This window comes from Homalodisca vitripennis, chromosome 5 (assembly GCF_021130785.1).
Source record: "Homalodisca vitripennis isolate AUS2020 chromosome 5, UT_GWSS_2.1, whole genome shotgun sequence".
Taxonomy (NCBI): domain Eukaryota; kingdom Metazoa; phylum Arthropoda; class Insecta; order Hemiptera; family Cicadellidae; genus Homalodisca; species Homalodisca vitripennis.
The window spans coordinates 102,117,957-102,136,853 of NC_060211.1; the positions used below are offsets into that span (position 1 = coordinate 102,117,957).

Consider the following 18,897-nt stretch of genomic DNA (forward strand, 5'->3'; position numbering starts at 1 on the left):
TGTATAATTTCCCTCAATGTTGTCAAATATGATATTTGTGCATTGCTTATGCATTGAAAATTGTCTCACGACTTAACAATGATGAAACTTATTTTTATAAATATATTAGCATGTTTTTTTTTCTTTTTAAACTTGTTTAGTTAGATAATAATATATTAAGTGCAATAATATCAACTCTGCCAGGTAACAGCCTTAACAAAATATTTGTTGTTATATTTTAAAATAACACTAACACGTTGCAAACTAAAAATGTTGTGATTTTATTATGAATAAAATGGTATACATAATGTTAAAATAATAAAACATTAGTTGAAGTTCAAATAAGACTGGAAAAATTTAATCTTAATTATAAAGTATTATAACAATAAAAACCCTGGTCAGTTTTTGGATTAATATTTTGTGTGTGTTGTAGTCTATGAAGCAGATGAAAGTACGCCTGATCAACCAAATGAAATCTGATGGAGAGAAATATCGACAATGGCGATCCACAAGAGAACAGGAAATGTGCAAACTTCGCCAGCAAAATCGGCAGAAAGAAACAAAATTTGTTAAAATGGAAACTTACTATCAGAAACAACAAACCGTTTACAAGCGTAAACTTGAAGAGAGTGCTTCTGTTATTAGGAGGCTTAAGGTTGGTGTATAGTTTATTGATGTAATAATTGACCTATTTAGGTTCTTGTAGTACTAAATATGTTTATAAAATATAAATATGACATACAAAATGTAATGTTAAGAATATGAAATAGTAGACCTAAATTAAATAGCTATGCAATGTTCAAGTTTTGATTAGCTAGACGAACTTTAGTTCATTTATGACTTACATTCTATAAATTTTTGATGGCAATATTTTGATAAAAATAATCTACAATCAAAATGGTTTTTCCTTTAAACCATTACTCAAACCAGTGGTAATACTCACATGCTAAGTTGCATTTACTTCTTTTGGTATGAATTTGTTAATTATTGAGATGACCATTATATCGTTATTATATATTTTAATTCGGTTTGGCATCATTTTAGGACACTCTAGCATTGCAGAAAAATGCCAAGGACAAGAGGTCACTCCTGGGTAATACAGAAAAGGTGAACCATTGGGTGTCACAAGAATTTACAGCAATGGTCAATACTCTGGAGGCTGAGCGTACTCTAGATAACTTGATAGAAGATCGAAGTCTGCTGGCCAAGGAGCTGGCACAATTGAAGGTTGGTGGTACTGTATGTTCAAATCCACTCAATTTATGAGAATCTTCTTGTCAGCTCTCAAACATATGACAATTTTTGAAAGGATTTATGGCTATTTGGTCATCTATAGCTTTATCGCTGTAGTAGAACTCAAATTTCAATTGGAAGTTATATGTAATGTTATTTTTTAGGATTCACTTAGAGAGCCTAATCTACAGGAGGATGAAAGAAATAAAATAGAATCACAAATTAAGTCCTTGGACGAGGATTTAGAACTGAGAAGTACACAAATAGTAGATTTGAAACAGAAGCTCCAAAGTTTGGATAGTTATCAAGGTCAGTGTGTTTTAAAATAATTTAAACACATATTTTACTTTATTTGATTGTTTTATCGGTATAAGATTAATGTGAAATATGCTGAAAATCAAGAAAGCAATACCTCACACCTTAATATGTGCAAGCATAGTCTCAGAGGTTGCTTACAAGTTTTCAGTTACAACCGTATGAGGCTTTATAAATGTAGATTTTTAGTTTTAAATTCTTTAAAAGGCTGGTTTTAACCAATTACAATTATGTATCTCTTTTTCAGAAAACAAGTCTAAGAACCGTTGGGATTGTATTCAGACAATGGCAGATGCAAAAATTGCACTGAAATACGTATTTGAAACTGCCAACACATACCTTACAGAATTACATAAAGATAAATCAAGCAAAGAGTCTGCATTGAACGAGCTGCAAGATTCTTACAATGCTGTAGTTTCTCAGCTGGCAGAAAAAGAGGAGCTGTTGAAACAAGAAACACTTAAACTTAAAAGAGCTGAAAGTGATCATAGTGATAAGGTAAAACTTTAAATTCTCTAGACTTGTTATTTTAAGATAACATTCAGAGTAGTCAAATTATACATCAGAATTTTATTTAGAAATAAGATATTCTTGCAGTAAACCAAAATATGTTTGCAGTAAAAAACATATCAATGGCAAAAGTTTCAAAGGCGGGTGATCCAATTCAATTTTAAAGATGTTAATATTGTGACGCTTATACGTTAGCTACAGAGCTGAAACTGAGGAATGTCAGATGGCGTGTACGTTCGTTGCAATAATTGCAGGATCTATGGGACTATAGAGAGAAACGGTCCTTACTTTAAAAATGTCCCTCCATGTATTGCGAAATGCAATGGGCCCATATGAACACTGTTCCATAGGGCTCTCACCAATAGAGGGAGAAGTGCTTGCACTATGAAGGAGACTATTTTAAAATGGATTAAGAATATTGTAACTCAAATTTTATAAATGTTACTTGCCGGAAACAAGTTTGATACTTTTTGAACATCCCTTACATGTAACAAAAAGTTCTACAAAAATAGCTTACTTGTTTATGGCGTTGTAAGGATTAGTGTTTACCCTGACATGAAATCTATCTTAATAATGTTAATATCAAATTATTTATTGCCATTGATAATCAATATAAAAAAATCATAGTCAAGTACAATGTTCATTTAGTCACAATAATACAGTACAACACTCATTTTGTCGTGATACTGGCTGTCAGGAAGGTACTAGAGGCAATGATAACTTAAGAATGCAACAGTTCAAATTGACATCTCAACATCTATCACAAAAAGTTGTTGTTAGAATAATAAAAAAATCTTTGAATATAAATTTAAAATATACAAAATTGCAACAACCCAAATCAGTTAAAAACTCACCTTTTGATGTCCATTTAGTATTTTACTCTGTTGATGATTTTGTAATGAGCTACTAGGATGATGATCTATGGCAAGGCTGGATCTGACGTCACTGTGAATTTGTAACAATGTAAGTTTGACTGTGAGCACATGTTTGTCTAAGGATTACAAATATTTAAAACTTGATAAATGATTGCAATACAATGTAAAATGTGAACATTTTAAAATGAGATTATTACTATTGTTATTGTTACTGAAAGAAGCAAAAAATGTCTTTATATTTAAAAGTTGCATAAAGACATTGTTTATTTTAATCAAATTAACCAATTCCCCTGTTTTGCTATATTTTATATTAATGAAAATAACAGTATTTAATAGGTCCTGTATTGTAATAAGTCTACCTAAATTTTAGATAGAAATTATTGTTTGAGTGAATTTCAATTTGGATTCTATATTTTTTAGGTATTTGTGCTTCTGAATAAACTAAAGGAGCAAGAGAAAGTGTCAAAAGGTTCAACTATTCCACTTCAAGACCTCAACAATGTCAATGATGAAAATGCAAAGAAAATCATTCAACAGCAACAGCAAAAAATCGAGGATTTAGAGAAGCAACTAGAGAAGCGCAAAGGATCTAAATCCAAGGTTGATAATCAATATTTCAGAGCTGGTATCCAAGTTCATACTATTGATAATTTAGACTCAAAATGAGAGTCCATGATAATTTTGAATTAATTTACTTACTCCCATCACCATGGATACTCAAGGAGGCATTTGGCCTCATAAACTAGCCGGCCATCTCTCCCGGTCTACAGTATCCTCTTCTTCTCCTGCCAGTTTTCTTAATCCCTATGTTCTTGGTCCTTCTAGTTTTCTTGGATCTTCCACAGTGTCTCCTTCCTAGATTTCCTCTCCATATTTCCTCAAAATATAATTTCAGGTTTAGTCCAGATGTATTTATAAGTTAATCAACTTCAGGATTAAAAATTAATCCAAGCCTATAATATTTTAAATCTCAGATTAAAATAAGATAATTCTTGATCACTATTGGTCAGATTTTTATTTTAAGTAATATACCAGGATTAAAGCAAAGCATATCTAATGTCTATGGTCCAAAGGAACTATTCTGTAATTATATACTTCTTAATATAGATATTTTTACTCTAGTATTAGATAAACATTGTGTAATAACCTTTATTAAGACATTAAGTGTATTTTTTCAAATATACAGTCCATTTGTGCATGCAAAGCAGGGTCTTTGATTTCTGTTATTTTATTAGCTTTGTTATGTTAAACTTATGTAACATAGAACCAGCATTTTCAATCAGTGGTTTAGTATATGACCAGGAATATAACAAAATATAATCTTAAGATTTGAAATGGTTTACAATAAATCTAAAGTATTTACAAAATCCAAACCAAAATACATGTATGCAAATTGTGTGGGACTGGATTTGATGAGCTAAAATAACTGTGCAAGTTCCTTTGTCTTTTTATTAGAAGACGCTCCATAAATCTAGAATGTACTTCCCTAATTTTAGTGTGTGATGTGTATCCAATTGGTTCTGTTTGTTTTCAGTCTTCCAAAGCATCTGATAACTGGAATGCTGTGCTTACCCCCAAAACAACAAAACAGTTTTTTGAAGAATCAGATGAAGATTTAGAGAACTTGGATGATAGTATGAATGACCCAGATTGGAGAAATACTCCTATTTATCGTAGGCTTCTAAGCTTGAAGTCAGAATCAAGGGTAAGTTGTAAATGAGGTAATAATGTTTATATATTCTGTTTTTTAATAAGCAGTCAGAAATTAACTAAATCACATCCTTAAGGCCGTTTCACACCGCGGTCACACTATGTCACGTTACGTAACGTGACAGATTTTTCAAAAGATCTGTTTCCATAGTTTTAAATGGTGTAATTCACACCGACCTCGCAGAACCTCACAGACACCACAGACGTCGACAGACGAATCTGCGGAATCGCTCCGAGAGCGATCTTTTCAAAACATCTGTCGACGTCTGTGGCCTCGCGCATGCGCAGACCTGTCGCGCAGTTCGTGCTGTAACTCTTTACAAGAAGCTGGATTGCTATTTTTTTTATTTATTATGGAACAGTTAAATTGAAGCCGTCAGAACGCGTCCACTGCTGTGGAATACAGATTTGGAGGAGTATAGAGATAGCAATTTAAAGGACACAGCATGGGGTGAAATAGCAGAGCAACTGGAACAAAATAGTAAGTAGTTCTTAATTGCACTTTTTCAAGCTTAAAAACTTTCAAAATAACCCTTCATAATTGAGTATAGTTTAACAATATTGGCAACATAAATGTGTGGTGTCAATATCTATTTCACTGGCTTTAAATTTGTATAATATTTTATACTCTTTAATGAACAGCCCAAATTAAATGTAGTACAAAATCTCGCAAGGGTAAAAAAAAACACGACTTAAAAAATGAAAAACACATGCATGTTAAATACAAATTGGCATTATGTTTATACGAAAGTGGTTCAACCGAAAATTACATATTAAATAATGTTCACATACAGACAGAATAATAATCTTTCTTACTACATGACACAAACTGTTAGAAACATATTTTTTTAAATATTAATCATACACAAGAGCAGAATACATACAAATTGTTAGAACAATTAAGTGTTGTTTTGGTTATCATTAAATGTGGTTCCACTGCCATGGCACACTTCCTTCTTCGGACATGAAGTATTTAACAAAGTGATTTCTTATCTCGGTAGCTTCTTTAGATGCCTGAGCACCATAACGAGGAATAGGTTTCCATGCTTTGTCATAAGCTTCTAAAATTTCCTCAGGCGTCAGTACTGGAAAAATGATCCCTTTGAGCAAAGATAATTGTGGAGGACGGCTGTTGCTTTGACTATCTTGTTTACTAAGTGCAGCTTACAGTTTAAGGGTCTGAAGTAGATACACCATCTTTTTGCAAGAATGCCAAAAGCATTTTAAACTACTCTTCTACATCTACAAAGTCTATAGTTGAAAATTCTTCTTTCGTCGTTAAGATTAGTATACTTACCATCTTAACGCATGGTAAGATTGGCGCATAGCGTCAATATTTCTCTGCTGGAAATACATCTCCTGTAGTTGGTATCTTTTTTACTAATATCGTTACATATCAATGTTAAGATCTCTTAAATAATCAGGTTTAGATAGCCGAAAGTATGTTGTGAATCTGTCATCAGCTCCAAATCCTTTATCATATGATGATACTCGCCGCACTGTCTTTGGTTGATAGGGTGCACCCAGTGCGTTCGGTTTGTAACCGAATACAACAGCATGAGTTCCTCTTCACTACTCGAACTACTATCGCCGTCATCCAACCAAGGCACACTTTTAGTAAACGCGCTATCTCTCTACGAACCACTTGCCATCTTACCTGCTTCAATTAAACTGACAGAGCAAAAACACTGTCCCAGTATCTGACAGACGTCGGTGGCGGTGTGAACTGTACGTCTGTCACGTAACATCTGTCACTTTAAGTAACGTGACATAGTGTGACCGCGGTGTGAAACGGCCTTTATGCTATTATAACTTTTTAACTTGTTCAAACCTGATGAAATAACACATTAATCTTTTTAAAGTATTGGTTTAGGTTTATTTTCAATCTAAACATTCATAATATAACCATAAAATACTTGTCTCAAATCCAACACTATACATATAAAATCCAGACGTTCACAAATAAGTTGTTTTCAAATGTAAAATATTACAAAACTTTCACTTTCACTATAAACATTAACATGAAGAATCAATCTTTCTAATAATGTTATGATTTTAACTGTATACAGTTATTTTTATTAATAATATATAAATAATTGGTGGTGTTACACCGATGAAATCAGTTAATGACAATCAGTAAATGACAACTATTACGTTGTTGGTTGTCAGTATTATTTCCAGTTATTATTGTTGCACTATTCTTTACAAGTTAATATTTCATTCAAATCATTGTATTTTTAGCTATGTTAAAAACATTTTTAGTAATAACGAGGTAACATTGTAATTTATGGAAAACAAATTTGTTTCAAAAATTCTGTATTTTATTTATATAATAAGATATATTAATGAAATTTGTGATTGCTGAACTTGTGGCTGATAGAGCTTTTAATTGCAGTTAACTTTTCTTTGAAGTGGTTTGATAAGTGCTTACTACTATTTTTTTTGTATATCTCTCATGAGGATAAATTAAGTTTTATGGGTAAGCTATTTTTTGTATCATGCATTATATTGAGAAAAAATATTTTCCATGGTTATCGAATTTATTATATTTTATGCTGTGTTATATGAAAATTAAATCTTGAAAATCATTAGAAAAAAGTAAACAAGCTTTTTTTGGTAAAGGTATATTGCTATGTAATCACTTATATACTAAAGGTATATAATCACTTACGGTATATTGCTGAAATTTTTGTGTTAGTAATTTTTTAAATGGCTTAGATCAAAACGGGTAAGACTACGAAAGCTTGACGTAAAATGGATAATAAACGTCGGTTTAGAAATAATTCCATCTCTTCTATACATTTCAACAGAACAATTCATTTCCTACTCAGTAGTGTTAATAGCAAGTCGTGTAATGGATTTTGTAATTGTATTGAGATATTAGATGTGGTTTCTGAATCTAGCAGTAACTCTCCATTGTATTTCATGTGATTTCAACTTTGAACAAAATTAAAAGTAGGTATATTAAAATGAAAGTAGAAAAGAGAATCAAAGGATCTTAGTTTTAGCTACATGTAAGTTTTTTAAATTGTATTCAAGTTGCACTTTTGTTCTAATGACTATCGAGTCAAATTTCAGCTGAATAGAATCACAACAGAGATCATCTAAGACGTTATATGAATTTTAGTATAATGAATAACTACTGAAACTGCTGTGTGAAGACAATTGTTTTATCTACCATTCATACCATTCCCTATGTAGTAGTTGAGTAAATTCAAAAAAGTTATTGTTTTGGCTTCAATAGTCTTAAAAAAAAAGATATTTCTATTTAAGAGCTAATAAAACAAAAATTAACTGTTGAAATATTTTCTTTGGTATTATGTGTATGGTGAAGGTAAAGAGGAATGTATTTATTTGATTAAAAATATGTCTCACTCTTTAATCCGCTTTTATATAGTGGGAGACATGGCTATTAGTGTAGTTAGGTGCATTCTTGAGTTATATATGTTATGAGAAGAATAATGCTGTATGGAAATATAAGAAATATAAAGTTGTTCCACCTCTACAATTATTTTTAGAGAAAGGTCAAGACAAAAAAATGTTTAGTTCACCTAATATTTTATGCATTTTTTTAAAGCTTATGATTTAAAATTGTATTATTAATAAAAAAGGTGTGGTTACTAATTCCATTCTGCACATATTTTTAATGTTCTTATATTTAATCACTTAGATTAATTATAAAAATTGATGTTGTAGGCAATGCCAGTGAAACGGAACATTGATGGACAGCCCTCCTGTGGATGCCGTGGTGATTGCAGCACCAGGCTGTGCTCTTGTCGCAAACTAGAGGCACAATGCTCAGGCAACTGTAGGTGTGAAGATGAAAGTTGCAAGAATAAGGTGAATACAAGGTTCACACAATACAAAACTAAATCAAATTACATTTTTTACTATTACAAATATAACTATTACCTAATTATTCGATGACTTTTCCCTTATTTAGGCACTTATTACAATGGTAGGCTAAATTTATTTATTGATTTCTTACAATTCAAGTCACAAATTCTGGTATCTTTTACAAATTATCAGAGAAGTTTTTGAACCAACATGTGCTTTGAAGTCTCCTCCCAAAAAGTGTAAGTAATTATTTTTGTTTCATAATGAGCTTTAAAATGGAATGTTCTTAAAATTGTTCTGTGTGCTTACATTAAAGATTTTTGTAGGACTCCTTATAGGACGTCTCTTTCAGGAGAGAGTCCTAAACTGCATAAAATAGTAGATGTTTAGACCCTTGAATGTGCACAGTTTAATTCTTTTGCTACAAAAAAAAAACAATCTGGTATTTGGGCAACCATGTATAGTCAGTTAATTTTTATTCGTAATAGCTTTGTTTGTTTTTAGGTTAAATCAGCAAATGATTCAAACAAAAGTCTGAAGGATGAATCACCCAGTAGCGACGGTGATGTAACTTTCAAGAAGCCAAGGTCAGTTCATTTTCCTCTTTTTCTGTTTTTGAGATAAACACATAATAAGTCAGTGTAAATGTAGGGTTTGTGGATTAACAAGGTACGTTCCTTATGAATCTCTTTCAGTTTTATATTATTCTTCATGGTCTATCAATTGAGATGGCTACTAACACTGATGAACTATATAACATTATTCTTTATTTAGTTATAGAATAAAAGATAAATAAGTCAATTATTATTTTAGGATTTTTATTGGTTCACATTTGTAGCTCATTCAAGTTTGAATTTTAATTCATTTTGTACACTTAAAACAATAAAATAGCAGTGTACAGAAAAAAATGTATAGGGTTCATAAATAAACTCAATAACACATTAATCTTACTTTTACTTGATTGTGTCTGCTCCTAATGGCAGTTGCTGAAAATTTTAATTTGTTGTGAATTTCTATTGGCACAAAAGTATAAATAAATATAAACAAATATGCGCATGTACACACACACACACACGTACATACATACATATATAAGTTTATTGTTATGATTTTGCTCTAGCACATGTACAATTTTGTTACATTTTCATTTCTATTTTTGCATCTTTTTAAAATTATGTTTGTGATTAGGTGCATTCCATTAATTCATCACAAGACAATAAGCTTAGTACTCTTTGAATTGAATACTTTGCACCTAACTATGATAGAATGAGAATGTTACAACTATCAATGGAATGTAACCACTGGAATGGCTCGGTACTTTGCATTTCAGACTGATCACTGAAAGGTCACTATTTCAGTCCTGCCGCTTTACCACCTCTCGGGTATTTTCCCTCATATAAACCATATTTGTCTAATGCTGTTGTTGTGAATGTAACCTCTGGAATGGCTCGGTACTTTGCATTTCACACTAATTACTGACAGGTCACCAGGTCGGTCCTGCCGCTGTACCATTTCTCGGGTACTTTCCCTCACATAAACTGTATTTAGCTAATGCTGTTGGCATAAATATAACTACTGGGTTAATTAGAGTTACTGGGATGGCTCGGTACTTTGCATGTCAGACTGATTACTGAAAGGTCACCATTTCAGTCCTGCCGCTTTACCACCGCTCGGGTATTTTCCCTCATATAAACTATATTTGTCTAATGCTGTTGTTGTGAATGTAACCTTTGGAATGGCTCGGTACTTTGCATTTCACACTAATTACTGACAGGTCACCACGTCGGTCCTGCCGCTGTATCATTTCTCGAGTACTTTCCCTCACATATACTGTATTTAGCTAATGCTGTTGGCATAAATATAACTACTGGGATGGCTCGGTACTTTGCATGGCAGACCGATTACTGAAAGGTCCCATTTCGCATGTGCTGATTGATGTACCACCTCTCTGGTAATTTCCCTTACATAACTGTATTTAGCTGATGCTGTTGGTCCGAATGAGGCAAAAAAAACCTGTATTTCTCCAGAGACCTAAGTCCACAAAAATGAATTAGATTTCAATTTAATTTTGTAAATCATCAGCTAAATTTATAAGGGCTATCCAGAAAGTAGATTACATTTCGCTCTGTAGCTGCTAGGGGCGAAACTATCATTGATATTTTTATATCGGGACGTTTCTCCATTTATTGACTATCCAGCCATGCTAGTGCTCTGTTGCTGTTTTTCATTGTTGTTTTACAATATCAGTTTAAAGTGTGTGGCGCAATTGAAAATCCAACTGGTTGTGAATTGTGGTCAGTAATGAAGACTTGTGCCTAAGCATAATAAATCAATTGAGATTTATTGTCAATTCTGCGCAGTTTATGGGAACACCGTGATTACTGAAGGTGGAGTGCATAAGTGCTGCATTGGGTTTTAAAATGGCTGAACTAATAGGGTTAATTGTAAGACAGGGCCTTATGGCCCTAAATTCGCCCTTTTGTATATATGATACAAATAAAGTAATTTGAATTTGAACTAATATGGATTATGGAATAAAGTGGACGGCGAAGGACTGTGACTGATGAAATTGTCTCTGAAGTAAATGAGAAGATTAAAGATGACCTCTGATTCACAATAATAGAGCTCTCACTTAGTTTTCCTCAAATTTTAAGGGTTTTGTTACACGAAATTGCTACGCAGGTGTTAGTTTACCATAAATTTGGGCAAGATGGGTACCGAAAATCTTGACACAAATCCTTAACACTTTGAGTGCTGGCCCTAAATAACATGTAACTCTATAGAATGCTTGGTGTTTTTGGTATTTAAAAGTATAATGTAAAAGTATTTAATGTATAAGAAAAATACTTACATGCCTTAATTCAGCTTAATTTCTTCTTTTTGTTACGTGAGATTGTTAGTTTTTTTTTTCAACAACTACACATAAAAATGTTTTAGAAAAACATATATTTTTTGTGACAGTTTTTTTATCTAACAAACTAAACTAAGCATATATACAATTATTTACAATGACCCATTTACAAATATAAACTTTCCTTTGAATAATACAAATCATGTTATATGTTTTGTAGTTTTTTTTGTGTGTGTGTGGTACACCTTAAAACATATGTTATTCGACTGCTGGCTGCAACGAACATCTCGCACGTAAACAAAGCGACCGAAGTTGCTTTGTCATCAAGCTCATTCAATACATCTGACGCTTTCTAGCGGTGAATTGTGTTACTAAAAACCCAAATAACATTGTAGAGTAGGCAAAACCCGTTTAAATACGGACAATGTAATATAATACCAATTGAAATGACAACCACGTAAAACTACGGGATTAGCATTCTTCGGAAGTTTCGCTGTTTCGTAAAATTACGGGATTAGCACTCTTAAGTGTTAAAAATCAGCGTATAGGTGATTCATTTAATTTTTTTGGCCACTTAGGAGAAAGATGGTGACTCGCTGCTTGATCGAGTCGTTACAGGAGACGAGACTAGGGTGAAATACATGAATTGCAAAACCAAATTACGGTCTATGGAGTGGGTGCACAAACACTCTTCCAAAAAACCAAGGAAATGCATGCAAACATTGTCAACACGGAAGATTATGGCAACTTTTTTTGGACAGGAAATGAGTTCTTCTTGTTGATTTCTTAGAATGTGGCACAACCATTAATTCTGCGAGGTATTGTGTGAAACCTTGCAAAAGTTAAGAAAAGCAACACAAAACAAGCTCAAAGAAAAGTTAAGTTCAGAAATTACAAAATTTAAAAACAATTTTGCACGATAACACCTGACCACACCTGGCAAATCAGACTTGAGAACTGGATGTTTTTAAGTGGGAGATATTTCTACATCCTCTTTACAGTCTGGACCTTGCACCCAGTGACTACCACCTGTTTCCAGCAATGAAGACCTGGCTTGCAACACAGTGCTTTCATGATGACATGGAACTGCAGGAGAATGTGACCTACCTGGTTGAACTCCCAGACGGCTGAATTTTAAAATGCTCAAATTTCAAAACTAGTTCACCGCTATGATAAGTGGCTAAATTTGTATGGTGACTATGTTGAGAAATAATATTTTAGAATCACTTTCAAACGTATATAATACAACTTTTTTCTATACTTTGTTTTTTGTTTATATCTTAACGTAATCTACTTTCTGGATAGACCTCGTATGAAAATAATTCAGAAATAAGGTGTACATTTTGTTAGGAATAAAAAGAAAGTTTACTGTCAGTAGCTGGTGCATTATTTTAAAGTATGAACATTTGCTCACTATTCTATTTCATTGTCACTTTGCTCAATGATTATATCATTTTAGCTCACTTTCTTGTTACTGGTTAGTGCGTATTGAGCATCATCTTTCATTTAGTAATTGTCTTCAGAGCACTATTCATATGGCTGTTTCCTAGGTGATATTTTATATTCCCTCCATTACCAAACAAGTCATTGTTACATTCCAAGAAAATGTTCTTTGTCCTGACTTGAAAATGGTTTATAATGAAATTTTGTTTGCCACTACAATAAGGTGCAAAGTGTGAATAGCTATTTGATTAATGAACACCTAGTCACATCATTTTGGTTTTGATTAGCTGTAATACTATCAAAATTTATCTGAATTCATTAGAGTTATGCAGATTCTACATGAATTTAAAAAATGGCTGCAAGTCAACGTTTCTTTAGTAACTCAGTGGTTAGCTGGTGTAACATGGGCATTCTCATTAACCATGCAGCCTAAAAATGTTATATAAACTGTTGAATTGATAATTTTGTACAAAAATGGAATATTTAAGTTTTAACACTGCCTTGAATGTATGATACAGTAGTTGATCCTATTTAATAAATTTTTTAATTGCTGTACGGGATATTTTAGCTAAGTGTTTCTTTGTGTGTGGGATACAATAAGATACAATTCAAAAGGTCATAAATACAATTTTATTTTTAACAATATATTAAAAATTGTTCAGTAATGTTTTAAGATTCAGTTCCTTAAAAGTGCAAAAAATACAGACCACAACAGCTTTGATATCACAATTCTAAAAAAATAGTATGGATGAGGGCATTGAAAGGGAAAAACAAAGCCTCATATCTCTCTCTCCCTCTCTTACCCCCCTGCCCCTTTGGCCTACGTGCGGGAATGTGGTCGAGCTTACCCATGTTGCATTCCTTGTTCACAAAGCTTATGGTTACAAAATTTTTTGTCACTTATCACTAGGCCAAATATTACAGGCCAGATATGAGTATCTGAATTGCTGAGAATAAATGTATTTTTGAAAGAATCATTTTATTATACAAGATTCATTGGTTGAGATATGATGAAAATTAAGGGAAATAAAACTTATATATATATATATATATATATATATATATATATATATATATATATATATATATATGTATGTATGTATGTATATGTATATAATTTATTTCTTAACTCAACCAACTTAAACTCCCATTGTAATCACATGTTAAATCATGTTTATTAAGAAAAATGAATCAATCTTTTAAAGTTAATTAGAGTTGCTCTGATTGCTATGGATGAATATAAAGTTAATAATTCTCAGTCTTTTTATAGTTAAAGATATCCTGGGATGAGGTGGCTATTTGCTCCCATATCAATAACAAATTTATATAAATATAAAGTTAATAATTCTCAGTCTTTTTATAGTTCAAGATATCCTGGGATGAGGTGGCTATTTGCTCCCATATCAATAACAAATTTATCCTCTTTGTGTTGTAGGTAAAATAGTGTACGGGTCTAATCAGAAGTGAGGTTGTTACATGTACTCTGCATTACACTGAAAGGTTTGCTTTAAAAGTTTTTTTACTAACATCATATCATTCATCTAATCATCCTTGTTTTATCATTTTCATGTACCATCATCAATTATTTCAATATAGATATACACCTTTATACAGGACTAAAAATTTCATTAAGGCAAGAGTATTTTGAAATATCTATAGCCATATCTATAGAAGTGTCTTATTTGTTATTTAAGTTTAAAGTTCAACTAGTCATGTAATATTAGAAATAATAATGTTCATTCTTAGTTTTTTTCCCAATACTTTTAAGTAATTACATGTGATATAAATATCTGTGCTGTTTAACATTGTAATGAGTTAACTGTTGCTAACCCAACATGTTTTACAATTAAGCTGTGTGGTAGTTTAATAGTCCTTACATTTTAATTTTATTCAGTAAAATTGTGTTAATATTCTTCATACAATCCCTTGACTTCCCTTCAAAGAAATATCTTTTTAAAATATTGTCTTTATTTTTTAATTTATAATAATATTTCACAAATATTGCAAATGCTCTATGACACAATTGCAAATCACTTAATAGTTGTAATATGTGTTTTAAAATAAAATAGTAAAATTCAATTTATATGTGAGACGAGATGGAGTCTAAAAGTTATTTTTTGTCTGATAAATAAACTTTTGTCTATGTAAATAGTTGTCATCTGACTTATTCGTTACCAGATCTTGTGAATATTAAAAACAAGAAAGATTTAAGATTGGAGATACACAAGGACTGTCCGGAATAGTAATCCCTGTGTTCATCAAGGACTTAAAGTAGTGAGAGTAATTTTATGTGTGTAGTTGATCACAGTGAATTCTGGCAATATTGTTAAGAAGTTTATTCACTCATAATGTTCAATAGTACTATTGCTTAACTTTTCTGTAGTTGTCAGTGAAGACTGATGAATTGAGTGTTTTCTCACATATATTGAGCAGTTTTGTAAAAAGTAGTAAATAAGAGGCTTCTTTTGTAAGTATATTGACTATTATTTTTGTTTGTATTAGATACACAGGAAATAAATCATTCATGCGGATGAATTGTGGTGTGGTAAGATGCAAGGGTTGTCCCACGTTACTGTTTAATTATTTACTGGCTGAGGTACCCTAGCCTCTTCACTTTTTCTGTGCCTCAATTTATAGCATTGGATGAATTATCTCTTTTGTAACTAATACAATCAAAGCTATTATATAAATACTAGTACCTCATTATTTTAGGTGCTTTGAGGGTGAAAATTATGAGGTAGGAAATGCATCTTTATTTTGTGTAAGGTAATAGAGGCTGCCATCCAGGGAGCCCGAGTATTTAAATTATTTTAAATTTGAAGTTTTAAATTAAGGATTATTTAAAAATATATAAGTTCCAGTGTTTATTGTTTAAAAACTTATCTAATAAATGTATGTCTTGTTTCAGACTAATGCCAGATCTCAAACCAGCCGTCCGTGATGTTTCATCATCCTAAACACAACTACATAACATCCGGATGATGTAAATGGCTGTGATATGTTTATTATTATTACTTTTATTATTTCATCGATGTTCTTTTTGTGTTTTTAGACTATTTTATCATCTAACTATATTCTATTTTATTATTCTTTTAATATTGCAATTCATAAACCATACTTCCGGTTTAAAAAATCAAGGAATGCTGTTATAACAGCATTTTACAATCAAAACATATTTTAAACATTTTTCTTGTGCTCAATAAATTAAGTAGGTGTACATAATAAAATGTTTGACTTATATTAACATATTGTTTTATTTTCAACCTTTTTAAAATTGAAAACTTGAATAAACATTAAATGTTAAAGAAATATGTAATTAGACAATTTTATATAGTCAGAACATTGAGGGTGGATCATGCCGACCATAATAATTAAAGGATTTTGGAAAAGAACATGTTCAGTCACATTTTACAAATTTTACAGGAGGGCATAAAGTTAACAACTTTTGTAGAATTTTAATTTTAACAATTTAGTAATATAGTGTTTTTATTTATTTGTTTTACTATTTTTGAACAAAATGGTATAGTAAAATTTTAAAAGGACAAAGTCCAATTTACAATTTTATTCACTTGTAAATTGGAAAGGGGTATAAGTTAACACTAAGAAATCATAGTTTTATTGATAGTTTTGCAATTACAAGTTGACAATGGATAGTCACATAATAAAAAATATTATTTCTTTTATCTTACTGATTCTTTCTTCTTAATCACCGTGGATTAGCTCCCCATAGTACTTTATTGCACATGGATCAAGTACAAAGGTGTTTCAGACACTGTAGGTCCTTGCATTTTGCTTTACTGATAGGTAGGAGGGCCTGTAAATTAAACAGTGCTTTGTAATCTTACATTGATTTCAAACTTTTATCTACAAGTAACTCAAAATAATTCAAACTTAAAAAGACAGTTGTAAAGAGTTGGCAGTTTCACAATGTGACCTAGGCTATCTAACCTAGAATAATGAATAATGTTGAACTCGCCCTTATAAGCTTGATCTGGTAACAAACATTCTCCCTCTCGTACACTTGGTAATTGCTCTGTTGTTTGGGCGCAGCCTTTATTTTTCTTCTTACATGGCGGCCACAGTGGATGTGTTTTCCATGGAACACCATACAGAGTTCTATACCTCATAAGACAGGTATATATTTAACATAGTTATCCTTATCCATGTTAAAAACCTTGATTAGGTCGGGTCTTACATCCAAGTCTTTTTCTATAGACCCTGTAACTGACCACTATTTCACCATATTTTGGTCAACCTCAAATTTTGAGGGTTTCTGTGTACAATGCCTTATAACATTTACCCAGTTCTCTGGCATCTGCACTTCATATTTCTGAGGGATAAGTGTTCTTAATAGGCTCATTGTAAGTCTCTTAACACATAAGAGCAAGTGACACTGTTAAGTCTTTGTTCAGTAATCATGAGCTGGTGAAATAATTTGAAAACTACGTTGTTCTTGTTCTGGCCTGAACATGAATCGCAGATTGTAAATAAAATTATGTGAAAAGGAGCAAACTTCATCACTGTCTTTCTTTGCTACATTTTCGGGATAAATGTAGAACGCTATGCCCACTGGATAATGCCTGTATGTTAAAAAGAAAGGTAGAGAGCTGTTGTTTATAATAAACGTCATTTGTAGTGATGTTAGGTACATGGTAGTTTTATTCAAAACTATTTATCTGTTTTAGCATTAGTTTTTTGCTTATGTTTCAACCCATAACACTTGTTGGCTCACATGACATGTATCGTATTTATTTGTCTTTTGAAATAGACTTTAAATCATTTTAAAATCTTTGTTTTGTGTCATTGTCGGTGGCAGTCAATAATTCAGCCTGTATACATTTTGCAGGATAAAAGTCACATTTTGAACAAGTATCCTTACGAGGATAGCAAATTAAATTAAAATCATGACAAAAATTGTTTGATAAGATATGTTACATTCAGTATGCAGTTCCTTAAAAACATTTGTTGCAGTTTATTTTTGTAGAGGTCTTCTGGTAAGTATTTTTTTTTTACATGTATTCTTAAGGCAATAGCGAACATTTCTGATCTTAAGGCAATAGCGAACATTTCTGGTCTTAAGGCTATTAATGTGTTCACATATTTTTATTTTAAATTCTAAGGTTAGGGCACGCATGTGGCTCTAATGCTTATCTTTTTTATTCTTTGGTGCAACGGCTGTATTTTAAAATAATTCTAAAACACTATACTTTCCCTGCTAATGCCATGTAGAGCCAGCCATAAATGCTTTTTTACATATAGGAAACTCAACTGTCTGTCTTCTTTTACAAATCTTACATTGTAGCAAGAATTAATATCATTGTCATCTTTGCGTGGTCGATGTCTGCAAACCAACAACACAGTTATAAGCCCAGCAATGTGTGCTCTACCTCCATCATTTGATCCTAACGAATTCATTCTTTTAATTATGTTCTTTACATACTCACCAACCATATCAAAACACTATTTACTACAAAGACCATTATTTCCAGTTTCAAAGATTGAAATTTTAGCATCATATTAACTTTTGAGACTCTTCCAAATTTCTTTCTTTTTCTTGAACACTGTCCTGGATTAGACAAAGTTTCTTCATTTTTGGATGAATCCATTGTCATCATTAAAGTTGGCCTATTAAATAATCACCACTAACAAATTAATCATTTAAAAACTGACCAGACATAACCAAACACCATTTCACTCTTTGTTAACAAAACCAAACAGTGTACTACAAAACCAAATGCAATGCTACCAACTTCACGAAGACAAAAAAAAGGACATGTTCTATCCCTTTTTCACTAGGACTGAACAAGTTGTTTCACTGTATATAGTTTCTCTGCCCCTCTGTATGTTTAGAGTTAACAAACACCTTTTTTTACTGTATTACAAAACTATGATAAAATAAAGACTCTTCTACAACAAATGGTGTTAAAATCAGAAAATCTAAAATTATGGACTTGAACTATGAGATATAACCCTGTATTTGTTACAGATTAAAGGAATATCTGGTGGAAGTCCATACTATAATCCATCACATTACTATAATTATTATAATCTATCAAATTAAAATAGTAGGTAGAGAATATGACTTGATACTTACCCGTAAAATATAGATATGTCTCTGAACCTCTGTGAATCCTTTTAAAATAG

At 31.7% G+C, this 18,897-nt stretch overlaps 1 protein-coding gene across 2 annotated transcripts in view; it reads left to right on the forward strand.

Annotated features, from left to right (window-relative positions):
- Positions 1 to 15,997, forward strand: part of LOC124362578 (chromosome-associated kinesin KIF4A) — a 39,454-nt gene extending 23,457 nt beyond the window's left edge. The window contains exons 11-20 of one of the 2 annotated variants that reach the window (XR_006922477.1): positions 413 to 634; positions 1,024 to 1,206; positions 1,377 to 1,521; positions 1,775 to 2,025; positions 3,333 to 3,512; positions 4,447 to 4,617; positions 8,319 to 8,462; positions 8,964 to 9,046; positions 14,189 to 14,253; positions 15,662 to 15,997. Coding sequence is in view for 1 of the 2 variants with exons in the window: in XM_046817211.1 (XP_046673167.1) it covers positions 413 to 634; positions 1,024 to 1,206; positions 1,377 to 1,521; positions 1,775 to 2,025; positions 3,333 to 3,512; positions 4,447 to 4,617; positions 8,319 to 8,462; positions 8,964 to 9,046; positions 15,662 to 15,710 (1,428 nt within the window). In the remaining variant the exon portion in view is untranslated. The remainder of the gene's footprint in view (positions 1 to 412; positions 635 to 1,023; positions 1,207 to 1,376; positions 1,522 to 1,774; positions 2,026 to 3,332; positions 3,513 to 4,446; positions 4,618 to 8,318; positions 8,463 to 8,963; positions 9,047 to 14,188; positions 14,254 to 15,661) is intronic. The other variant, XM_046817211.1, reaches the window with a different exon arrangement.
- Positions 15,998 to 18,897: the final 2,900 nt, after the last annotated feature.